Raw genomic sequence first — 12,348 nt, forward strand, 5'->3', positions numbered from 1 at the left:
TCAACAATTACGTTATTTTTTTAAATGGAAACGTATACATTTTTTCACGTAGATACATTCCTCTTGTCATTCTACGTAAAAAAGTCAATACTTCAATAAGTACAGTTGTAAAGAAACTATTAATAATCGTGATATTAAAAAAAAAATATCTTTATCAAAGGAGATTCTCGAACGCTTCATGGCGATTCATCGCTTCAAATGCCATAAATTCTGCAGCGGATGCAACGCAACGGATAATATTGCAGTGTGTAGCAATAACAGGAGATCACCTTAACTCAGTTATAGAAACAATTGGAAAGTGTTGTCTGAAATGTTTACAGTGCAATGGAGAAGCATTTGAGCATCTTCTTCGATAAAGACATTTTTTAAAAATATCTCAGTAACTAATTTTTTCACTATTGTATGCCAGTAGCTTTCTACGTAGAACAAATAAGAGGACTCTGTCTATGTAAAAGGATATAAATTTCTATTTAGAAAAAGAATACAGTTGTTGATTGCGCATTCACCATTGCAGTTCTAAATGAAAAAACAAATATGGTCCCACGAATGTGTAGTACTCTTTTCATCTCTCCATTCGTCTCTCTCTTTTAACACTTTTCTGTAACTTCATTGGTAAAGAAGTTATAACTCGAATCAATCGTGTGGATCATCCTGTATATTAACATTAATGTAGCGTTCACGAAATCAGAAATGTTGTAAAAAATTATACTGTCTTTTTAAATCGTAAACTAATATGTTTTAGCATTATATCCATCTGCAATATTATATACAGTTTTGTTGCTTTCACGTTACGTTATTTCACTACATTAAATATGGGGGAAAAGGTTCACGAATTTAATATTTACCTACTATAGTAAATACACAACGTTACTTGATAATGATTAATGATGACAAAATGATACAATAATTTCACTAGAATCAAAATTGACTTGCCACTTTTCTATGATTTCTTTATTATCTCGTTTCATTAATATACGATAGTCTTCTATTTATTTCCTTTATGTTAGTTTAGCGCAATGCTTTCTACTTTTCGTAATAATCTCATCTTGCCTGAATTAATTACACGCTGTTAGTTTCGATAAATTAGTATTTGGATTCTTGTTGTTTCAACACGTTACAAATATTTCCTGCTATTGTTAAACCGAACGTCCTTAAATATAAAGTGACTTTTTCTAAATAGGCATTCGCTTTATTATCGGATAAATTGGAACCACTGGTCGAAGGTGTTAGAAAGAATAAACAACATTGGCTCGAGATCGCGGAATCCAAATGTAAAACAGACAACTGCACGAATCACGATAGGACGCTGTCAGTGTCCGATACCGAAGAAACTAGGGAACAGGCGGATCAGTAGTCATTATTTCGATGGACGCGGAAACATGAAATGGAGACAAATGTACACGGATAGTTTCTACCTGTTTTTTTAGAACGAAGAATAAACAGAACACGATGTCAAAGGGAGCAGCAGATGATGATCACTGTCATACGTTTGAAGAGCTTCACACCTTCGTCTTGATACTAGGTATTACAAACATCGTGAGTTAATTTATTCATTAATATTGATCATCGCGGCACGTTCTTTGTATCGATGGTTCATAGTATTACAAATATAAAGAAAAAGTTCTTCAAAGCCATATGTAAAACTTCGTTTGTTTCGATGGATCGTTAATCGTATGTGTCAAATGTTTGCCAGTTTTATTTATTTGCATGTGATTCCAAGTCGAAATTTAATGCAAATAATTCGTCCTACGTTCGTTCGAGTATCTTAAAAGAATAAAAATTATTTCTAGCAAGATTATCGTGTACGCTTTATACGTTGGTCGATGAATTCAGAGAAATCAAGGAGGCTGAAGGTGATTAGTTTAAGACGATCAAGAAGCTTCGTCCTCTCTAAAAACAGATCAACCCCGAGATGCTACTCTTGTACCTGATCGTATTGTACGTATACTTACTATGGCAGATCTTTGATGTCCAGAGAGGACGAAGAAGAAGAACGATAGAATATGAGAAATCCAATAGGATCGTAGAAAGCTTCTTTTCTCTTCGTGTGCGAATTCTATTGCGAATTGAAGACCTGTGGCTTGTGACATATTTTATGCTTTTACGTATAAATATAATATCGACGATTAATTACGGCAATGTATTTTTCAGCGGAAATATATAAAATTGCGTAATCCACTAGAATTTCATGCGAAGGATGAAATGACGGTGCTATCGAAGTAGATAAAATAATACTGTTCGCTCATTAAACGCTTCTTTTCTTCCTTCTTTTTTCGTTCGTAGAACTCATAAAATGACAATGACATTGTTTTATTCAAAAATCTAAACAAAGCCTTTCGCGAAACGAGATGGAACGAGTAAAAACGCGAAATTGAATTTTGAATACGTATTGAAACTAAAATGCGTATTATCAAAGTATGTATTGCTTGATCAAAGAGTCGCTTGTCCAAAATTTACTTTCATTTTTCTTATTATACGTGTAATTATAATATGTTGTAGATATGTCCGTTTGCAGTATTTTAAGCGATAAGAAAACGACGTTATTTTTATTTTTGTTAACAGGGAACATTGATAGTTATACAAATTTTATACGAGTATGGCTTATTAAATTCTTAGTAAATAAGAAATGAAACTGTAAATACATAAGTAACAAAGTGAGTAGAAAAATGCTTATAAGATGTTAAGCATATGTGTATATGAATCTCGTTCTTTGAAAAAATTACAGGTCTTCAATTATAGCGAGACAGATGATTCCACGATAATTACGTAAATGCGGATAAAGAATACACAGTTCTGTCTTGAGATCGCGTTTACAGGGAACTTGTCTCCGATTTATGGACTCGTCCGACCAAGATCGAGTCTTTCGTGTAATTATATAATGTATTCATAAACCAAAGTGTACGTTTATACATAAAGGCCAATCGTGATTTTTATTACTCGATACCGCAACGATTTCAAATGCTGTTGCGCGTGCTAATTATTACGATTAGTGATTAGATGTAACGGGAATTAATTTTCTCGTTGCTTATCTTGCTTATTTTGAATGTTTTGTAACATCGTTTAGATTCGAGTAATCGTTTTCCTCTTCGCGCAAAGCTATCGTTTCAGAGTATAACAATTAAGATTTAGGAAATATTTGTAAGAAACGCGACGTCTGTATAATATGTGTCTCTATAATTTCGGATAGACAAGTTCTTGTTATATCGTAAATGTATATTAACGATTATCATAAATTACGGATCAAAAGAATGAACATATCATTGCGATTTTATTAATGTTGTTAAAAATTCTGACTTGTGTGTTATATCAGTGCTCTGTACACTGACACACACACATCGATATATCGAGGCTTGGAACTAAATAAATGACGTTAAAAGGCGAAGTTTAAACACGTTTGGCTAGGCGGTGCGTCGCAAGCATGATATTTTAGTAAATTTTTTGTTTACTAAATATCCATTTGTATCATCGAAGGATACTCATTTTTTGGGAGGCCTCTGTCGATTTCGCAGTGTTGCATATTGTCAGAGTTACATATCCAACCTCAAGGTAGAAACGTAGCTTTGCGAAGACGAAAACACTTCAGGATTCGTTCGCGTGTGATCGTTACTTATATTGGTAGTCCGTATTTTATATATGTTCCTTTTATCGTTCGAATGTTCTTTTTCTTCTAATCATTAATGAATTGTTAATTTCAATGACTCTATAATTGGAGTAGGAATGTATAAGAAGTGTGATAAAAATTATTCCGTGTGTCTGTTACAGTGCGAGTGAATGTTATGCCTACAGAAGCGATATAATGTACAGTTTTCGTGTAAATTATTGATACGTCAAAATGGAGTTGTTTAGCGTGTATGTTGTTTACGTTATGATTTAACATATAGTATGAGAGTCATATATTATACCGAACATTTAATATATTAAAACAAGACTAAATTATGTGATATATCTATAACTTATCTTTAGTCATTTTATTTTCCCGTTTTTCAAATCATATCCTATAGATTGAATGCTCTGCGACACCAGTAAATATCACTATTAATACATACATACATACATATATGTATATGTACGTTTAAACCTAGTCTTATAAAAGATTATTTTCGAAAATTTACCTCTGCAATATCGATACGATATTTTCACACTTAAAATTTATGTCGATTCTTCAATTAATATTTACTTTATTCTATCACGTGTTTCTATTATTAAAAAATCACTGATACATTTACTTCTGATTTTGTTCGTTAACACGTGTATTTTAATACGTGACAATAATTTACACGCTTGCGTTTCTTTCTTTTTTTTTCTTTTCGTTATTTTGATAATCGGAAAACGTTCTTTCCCCGTTATTTCTTTTAAACTTTCGAAGGAAATATTCGTATTGCATGGAATTACAGTATTCTTAATATGTTAATGTATCATTGAGTTTCGCGAAGGTGCCTATGTTAAATAAAGAAACCATATGAATATTTTATTCAACTTGATACATGAATTCATTCAGTTCATTCGTACGGTTTACCGTATCTAATACTCTAGATAATCTAGACAGTATACTGTCGAAAAAATGTTTGTTACCATATTCTGTCTGCAACTAACTTGTTACATTAAAAAAAGAAAAGAATTATCTAGATAGTAATATAAAAAATTTTCGAACTACAAGTTCACCACAAAGTTCATTGCCCCGATTTACGTATATCCCACTCCAACTAAAAATACGAAATCCATCACCTGTTGCCTTTCTCTTGACAAAAGGAAGATATATGTATGTATATACGATTTTACTAAATTATGACGATCTAATTATACAATAAAGATAAAAAGTAAAATGAAAGCTACAGTTGTGCTAGATGTAAATATTAAAATTTATACCTATATGTATACTCATCAGTTTTCAATCTCTACATTTTAATCTTTTCAATCTGCAATATTCCGCTTGTTCTACATATTTCAACTGTCAGAAGCATTCTCGATGTCATGTAACTAGATAATATACGGCGTATATGGATTATCAATTATAAATTTGATGTTAAATAGTAAAGATATAAAAATAAAATATGCAATTGGGACCTTTTGGTATTAATTCTTCTTAAGCGCAATACAATACAAAGTCTTGATCCATCATTTGAATAGAACGATTAATTGTACTTTAAAACGTCACCTTAACGGACTGATGACTCATAGCCAGAGAAGGTATGTACGATCATAGAGGAGGCCGGATCAATAGTTGACAAATTGTATTTTGCAATGTGGGTCAATCGCTGACACGTAACGACAACATGATGTTGCAAGCTTGTCTCGATGGACCTTGATTACCGATGCCAGAACCATCATGAAAAATAGCCAACAAATAATATTTTTATTACAGTTTCAAATTAAAGGTAACATCGATTAATACAATCGAAAATAAAACATTCGGTTACTCTTGAGTAGGTTGACGATTTATTTCTTCTTCGAAATTCTTTTGCAATTACCAGTTAACACCGTGGTATGGTAAAATGTTGATACAAGGTATGTACAATGATACGGATTTATCGAACGAGCATGATTACCAATATACTTTAATAATAACAAAACTTTGTAGATCGTAAAAATTGGAGTTTAATATTGATCAAGGAATATCGATACGATTGTATCCTGTAGCTAATTAATATTGTGTACAATTGACTGTCAATAATAAAACGTTTATCCTCATCGTATTGTTTACAAAAATAGAATGATTATCGGTATCGCGCAGCGAGATGCGTGTTGATGAACATTTTCGTTAAACGGCTCGTTTAAATTTCAGATTTCGCACGACCGACAACATGATTTCATTTCCGGAATTGACAAGGCGTTCACGAACTTCGCAGTGCCTCAAATGCTGTATAGCTTCGCCATTCACTTTAGTCACTATGTCGCCAGCTTTTAACCCAGCTTGATCGGCCAATCCCCCGAGAGATACCTTTTAATTAAAAGAAAACGTTTTATTTGATTAAATTTCAATGACTATTCGAACATTGCATACTTTCACTAAAACGTTACTACAGTCACATATTGTTACATGCGTTGTAGATACCATCATAGCAACTGCTACAACTTGCAAGATTGCAATCGAATAAAAAAGCTTCAGAGAAAATGTGTTATCGAAGTGATTATAGCGAAGTCGAATTTTGCTATTAGAGATCTCGCCGTGGAAACTCGAGGTAACAGCGAAATACAAGCCAAGGATGAAACTACCGCCGACGAAAAATTGTTGAGATTCACAAATATCCAGCAGTTTCTCATCTACGATTCGATTAATGATTTCCTCTTTTCTCAGAACGATGTTCCGCTGGGCCGGCCGTAGGATTCAGGCCGAAGGAAAACGAGGTCACGCGATCCGATACGAATGCAATGTCGATAAAAATCTCTAAAGCAGAAAACGTGAATATTTTCCGCGATAGTTTTTTTCAAATATACGATATTATCGAATTGTGGCGCGATCCACGCTTCCAATCGAAAAACACGATGTATTTAACACGTATGAGAATTATTAATCGACTTACTAGCGCGATTCTTGTACGATTGCAATGAATATTAGTAGATTAGAGTAGAGTACATGCTATATATTACTCTGACAACAGTCATCGGAAAACTAAAGTCAGCCCCTCCGGACAATCGAAAGCCCCAAGCTTGATTGCTGCTTCTAGAGAGTTTTATATCAACGTCCATAGTAATTGAAAGATGATCGCCTGTAACAAAGACACGAGATTTAATAATATAATTAAAAACAGTTGCAAATTAATGTACAGTGATAGAAATCGTTAAAGTACAGTAACCTTTCTTCTTTGAAACTGTTGTAAAAAATAAATTACGTAAAAAGAATTTTGAAAATTTACCGTAAAGTGAAATTACGATGCATTGTAACTAACGAAATTAGCATAAAGGTAAACTGTATATTGAGGAAATTTTTTATCACTGATAGATAATTAATTCGTTTTAGTTTTTTTTTTATTCTTCTATTTTAATATCGATCGTTTGGATATTATGTATCGATCTTTTTTTCACTGTGAGTATCTTAGGTGTTAGAAATTTAAGCTGGAATATCTCCTTTGTGTATTTCCTCTCAGTAAAAGTAACGCCTAACGTTTAAATGTTATCAGAGAATGTTACTATACGCGTTATTGGAAAGTTTTCAAGGCACAAGGATGAAAAAGTTAACAAGAATCTTGCAATTAATCGGAAGTTACCTACCGATCGTTTAACGATTTATCGGAAGTGGAGTTTGTAGGAAAGTTTCTTAGTCGATTTATGAGATACGATGTAGGAAGAAAGTCAGTCAAACATTTCCACAAATTGGACGATCGGGGCAGTACTTTCCAACGTTTTATGCAGCGTTGACGAAATTAAAAATAGAAATGTATATGTACTAACAGTTTCAATTTATAACGAACATAAAATTGGTGACAGAGGTTCAACCCTTTAGCCTAATCGAATCCTTGTTTAATTAGAAATTTCCCTAATCACGAGAGTGAATGTTCACAAAGGTAACTCTATTTCAAATAGATCGATTTTAATTCTTCAAACCTTAATATCACGTAACTTATTTGCGGTATAAATAAAACTACACATAAAAAGATATGGGATTCTTAAATAAAGAAATTATTATATTTAAAAAACTAAGGACCCGAGTCATCAGTTAACTCGATTAACAGATAACAATAGATGATTATAAACAAAGCTGAACGCGATAATTTGATATACTTAAACCCGTGACTCGTTAAGTGTCTCTTGTGAGTGCAAAATTGTGTATAATTTTTTTTCGAAAATCCATGTCAAACACTTGTTCGATTCATCGATACTGAAAACCGATTATTAACACACCATGTCTCGTTGTTTATGATTTTTTAATCACGCGTAATCTTTACTCTATTTTGTTATCGCGCTTAACGAAGTCCGTTTATTTGAAAATCGACTTATTTGTACGCAAATGCTCGCAATTCAAGCGTTGCACAGTGGTAGACAGATGGAAGAAAAGAAATCAATTTCTTTCACTCACCTCAAGTAATACGACAATACGAAAAATCCTTCGAATTTCGATAAAAGGATACGAACTCTGAAGAAGCTCGATCAAAGAGCGAAATGTCGCGGAGACAGATATCCGTCGATAGCATGTACGATGTGTCACGAGTATGCGCACATAAATAAACGATGGCCAATGCCCGAAAGCTGATCATGACTTAATTCGCTATATCACCATTTGCACTATTCTAGAGCAAGTGCAGCGAATACAATGCCGTGGCCAGCTTCGAATTTCGTACTATAGACACATTATACCCTACATACTATTTCAGATGCAACAAGCGTTGCGAGACCGTGCTAGACATGCGGCTGAAACCAAACACACTCCACCCCTTTCTAATTGCATTTATCGGTTCTATCTATACGGGTTGTAATTCATCGTTTAATAAATTGAATTTTTAGATGTATCGAATATCGTCAATTTAACGTAATGGAACGGTTTCGTGGTTTTAATTAATAAACTTATAATGTCTACGCGTTTGTTGGAAAAGCCGCGAAAATCGATACAACACGTTAAACACGCAGAGACATGAAATGAATCTCAAGTATGGCACTGGTCATAAAATTGAACAACTAAAAGAATTCTATTTCATTCGTCGAACGCCGTGAACACATAAAGTAAACATGTCTGTTTTATCATCAAAATCGATTACACAATGTTAATTTCATGACATTAATTGGATGAATATCTTGTGATGTTAACCCGGTCGATTCATAATTATCTCGGCATAAGTGTGCAATGTTTCGAACAAAAATTAATTGCGTTTCATTAGTTTAATGTACCGTGTATGAAAGAATCGCCGCGGTGTACGGTTATCTATTTTAGGAAAGCGATGAAAGATATTATTTTTATGTATATAATGTATTTATGTTAGTATATTTTGTAAAGCTTGCTTCACACGTAAGATCGGTAAAAAGGTACTGTATTACCATAATTACTAGGCCCTTATATTTCTCCGAGATAACGAAAAGCATCATTAAGTATTTCCTTCACTTCTTAAGAACAGCTTCTCATTGAAATGCTGAAGTACCGCTACGAGTACTGGGTACTTGTTTCTAAGAACGAGTCACACAGTGCAATATTGGCCGTTTCAACGGTCTAGTCGATTCAAAGGCGCACCTATTTTAAGGTTTAATTGGCCGAAATAAAATTGTTTGGTACAATAAATTTACTGCCGATTTTCGCTCAACTTCGGCTTTGCTATACTATTGTATGTTTCAGAAAATGGCATTCGTTTTAGAGCGAACGAAGCGTGATAATTCTATTCTCATGTAGACTGAAAAATAGGCCTTTTTAGAAAGAAATTAAAATATTTTGAGATAGTGCAGGAATAGAACTGTATAAATTTTATACACAGGTCTATTTATTATTCGCATAAATTCTAGGTATCTTGGAACTTTCTACTGTACTTTTAACAAAGACGGAGCCAATATAGATATAAATATTGATGGATCAGTAGAAACCAATTGTAGAATTTCATTTTCTACCAAGTCATTTATAGAGGCACCTAATTCCATTCGTTAAATAACTAATTTTTCGATACGACGGACTACTGACGTACTTTGGTAGAGAAATGTCAATAATTCTTTGAACCATGAGTATTTATTTATATATATATTTATATAAAGTTTTCATATATCTTGCAAATTATTCAATTTACTGCGCAACTAACTACGCAATTAGAATTTTATAAATTCTACAAGAATTCTCCGACTGCCAAGGACCTGTCCAGACATAGTTAAACATTAAATTAGTGTTCAATCTGCAAGGATATCATGAAGTTATTATGTATTTTATAAAATACATATGTATATATATATCATAGTTTGTAGTATAAATATACAGTTACGAATAAATTACTTTCATTATGGTAACTTATTTTATCATTCATGGTTATCAGATGCTACACCTATTAATTTCTTATTTATCAGATCGCACCGAAGAGGAAGTTTAAAGAGAAGACAAAAGATTTCTTATATAATTAGAATAAAAAATTATGCACGATATGAGAAATAAGAGGAAAATAATAATCGTCATCATCATACGTACCAACTTTATAGTTCCACACCTGTTTAACTTGCATCCTACTGTAAATTTCTTTATCAACTTGAAATAGTTATAAGTAGCATTTAATGTTAAAAGAAGAAAAAGAAAGGAGAATGAAACTATGAACCAAGATTAAAAGATTGGATTAAAGATAAGGTTCAAAATATCAGTTATTGGTTAAAAAATGAACTTATCAAAGTTTGAACGTGCTTTGTATAAAATCATAATCCATTTCCGAATATTGTACTTTATTTGGTGATTAAATTTTGTCAGCAGTGCTGGTTATATAATGCGATTTTCGTTATTTCTAATTAGTTTTCATATATCTTGCAAACTATTTAATTTACTGCGCAATTAACTGTGCAATTAGAATTCTATAAATCCTACAAGAATCTTCCGACTGTCAAGGACCAATCTAGAGATAGTTAAACATTAAATTAGAGTTCAATCTGCAAGGATATCATGCGTTTATAAAATTAGGAGTGGACTAATTAATGACACTATACTAGTGTAAGATAAGCTTATAACTTAAGATACACCAATTAGTGGATAAGCCGTACTAGTTTGCATAAAATGGAATGTAAATATTTCAGCGTGAGAAATATCGAGAAATTGCAAAATAATTATCAGTTCTGTTGTATATAAACGAATTTTAATTCATACCATATATATATACTCAACTGAATTAGAATAGATTAGAACGCAACTGAAAGCTGTTCTTTTAATTCAAGCGTAAAACCATTAACGAATCGTTTTTCGAAATGACTATCTATAAATAACGACTTTTATTTCAAATAATAAAAACGAACACAGAATCGATCCCCATTCTTCTATAAGAAACGAAAAAATTCTGCAATTCACCGCCGTATTGAGGTGCAACGTTTTATCATAGAACGATAGAGCTTTTCAAATCGTTTCAACGTTTTCATCTAATTGCAATCAAACAAGAAATGTGCTAGTTGCTCCAAACCACCCTATAGAGAGGCGATGGGCCACGTAGCTAGGAGATCCGTGGTTATGGGCGGCGTGGCGAGGCGAAGAGAAGCGACGCAGCCCGTACCCGTGGTGAATTTCCTCGAGTGGAGGCAAAGTTTGATTTTGCGGAGGGCGCACGCCCCGCTTCCAGCTGCACAACCGACTGGCCTTTAAGCAGTCACGAACGAACCCTCGTTCGTTGCAGCCGTAGAAAACCTCTTCGTTTCTGCGCGACTTCCTCCTTTTTCTTCACTCTCGTCAGTGAAAACGAATCGCCTCGAATCTCGAGATCGCTATCCATAAATATCAGTTACGTGTGTGATATTCTCGATATTAACAGTGTGACTGTGATCCATTTTCTGTTTGGGTTTCTCTAACGTTCTATCGCTGCAAGAGATGCTGCTGGAAATAGAGGGCAAGGGCTACTTCTCGTAAGTATATTCCTATGTTACGACGCTCGTCGAAAGATGATAAGCTTAGCCAGTTTAGACGGATCTTGCTTCGATTCGATCCTCGCCGCGATTAATCCATTAAGAATTTCGTTAGTAGCGAAATTTGTCGTCACTGGATGCAGGCGAGCTTATTGAATTAGCTCGGCAGGACGGAGATTGGGATACCAGGATCGTGAATTAGGATGCGAATACACGGAATACCCTGACAGATAGACGCTGTAAATTAGTGTTTGAGAAATCCTCGCTAATTCGGACCGTTTGCTCGAACGATATTTACCTACTCGCTCCTTTTCTTCTTTTTCTTTCTTTTTTTTTTTTTTAAGACCACGGATTTCTACCTTTCAATATTCGCGCGAGGGTAATAACTTTAGATCTAGTGATACGTACATTTATCGTGCATGTATATTTGTAATTTTGATGTACTTGTAATTGCTAGAAATTTGTATTTGCGTAGAACATTCTACTTGTACGTCCTTCCGTACGACACTCGAGATTTTGTCAAGATCAAAATATATTCTTCGCGTTGAAAGGAACAAGAGGCTTTTATGTGGTTGAATGGACGAACATATTTCGTAAGCGAGAGGCAACATTTATCGACATTTAACGATAAACGACCGATTGTGTCAGCTATTAATCGTGTTGCTAAGCGCGTATCTTATTGTCGATGCAACATGTTTTCTGCTTTAAATTGTATATTGATCATTATAAAATATCCGCGTACACGCGTCGCACAAGATCATTACTTTCTGATTCTGCGTGATGTGATTGAATACCAAAAATAGGTGAATACATATTTTCTAATTATAGCGATAATTAAGAAAACCTCAACTACAAGGC

General features: G+C 33.6%; 3 protein-coding genes across 19 annotated transcripts in view; 2 read left to right on the plus strand and 1 right to left on the minus strand.

The window, feature by feature from the left end:
• The window catches only part of LOC100748123 (dual 3',5'-cyclic-AMP and -GMP phosphodiesterase 11-like), a 141,726-nt gene extending 137,770 nt beyond the window's left edge, over positions 1–3,956 (plus strand). For 11 of the 13 annotated variants that reach the window (XM_024365868.2, XM_003487419.4, XM_033319445.1 and 8 more), the window contains one exon: positions 1,181–3,956. In XM_024365868.2, coding sequence (XP_024221636.1) covers positions 1,181–1,354 — 174 coding nt within the window. In that variant the 3' untranslated portion in view covers positions 1,355–3,956. The remainder of the gene's footprint in view (positions 1–1,180) is intronic. The other 2 variants (XR_004461204.1, XR_004461203.1) reach the window with 2 other exon arrangements.
• A 1,109-nt stretch (positions 3,957–5,065) lies between these two features.
• Positions 5,066–8,152, minus strand: LOC100748245 (PDZ and LIM domain protein 4-like). The gene is made up of 3 exons (XM_003487420.4): positions 8,015–8,152; positions 6,589–6,707; positions 5,066–5,938 (listed from the first exon to the last, which is right to left on the minus strand). The coding sequence occupies exons 2-3, from the start codon at positions 6,685–6,687 to the stop codon at positions 5,759–5,761; spliced, it is 279 nt and encodes a 92-aa protein (XP_003487468.1). The 5' UTR covers positions 6,688–6,707; positions 8,015–8,152; the 3' UTR covers positions 5,066–5,758.
• A 3,062-nt stretch (positions 8,153–11,214) lies between these two features.
• The window catches only part of LOC100748359 (probable G-protein coupled receptor CG31760), a 69,658-nt gene continuing 68,524 nt past the window's right edge, over positions 11,215–12,348 (plus strand). For 4 of the 5 annotated variants that reach the window (XM_012382486.3, XM_012382488.3, XM_012382487.3 and 1 more), the window contains exon 1: positions 11,215–11,490. The gene's annotated coding sequence lies outside the window, so the exon portion shown is untranslated. The remainder of the gene's footprint in view (positions 11,491–12,348) is intronic. The other variant, XM_024365861.2, reaches the window with a different exon arrangement.

This window comes from Bombus impatiens, unplaced genomic scaffold, assembly GCF_000188095.3.
Source record: "Bombus impatiens unplaced genomic scaffold, BIMP_2.2 scf_0154, whole genome shotgun sequence".
Taxonomy (NCBI): domain Eukaryota; kingdom Metazoa; phylum Arthropoda; class Insecta; order Hymenoptera; family Apidae; genus Bombus; species Bombus impatiens.

Excerpts from the sequence above, each read along its gene's own strand:
- LOC100748245 (XM_003487420.4), bottom strand. The coding sequence starts at position 6,687 with ATGGACGTTGATATAAAACTCTCTAGAAGCAGCAATCAAGCTTGGGGC. Across the intron at positions 5,939-6,588 it reads TTCCGATGACTGTTGTCAGA|GTATCTCTCGGGGGATTGGC; the intron begins GTAATATATAGC and ends TTTAATTAAAAG.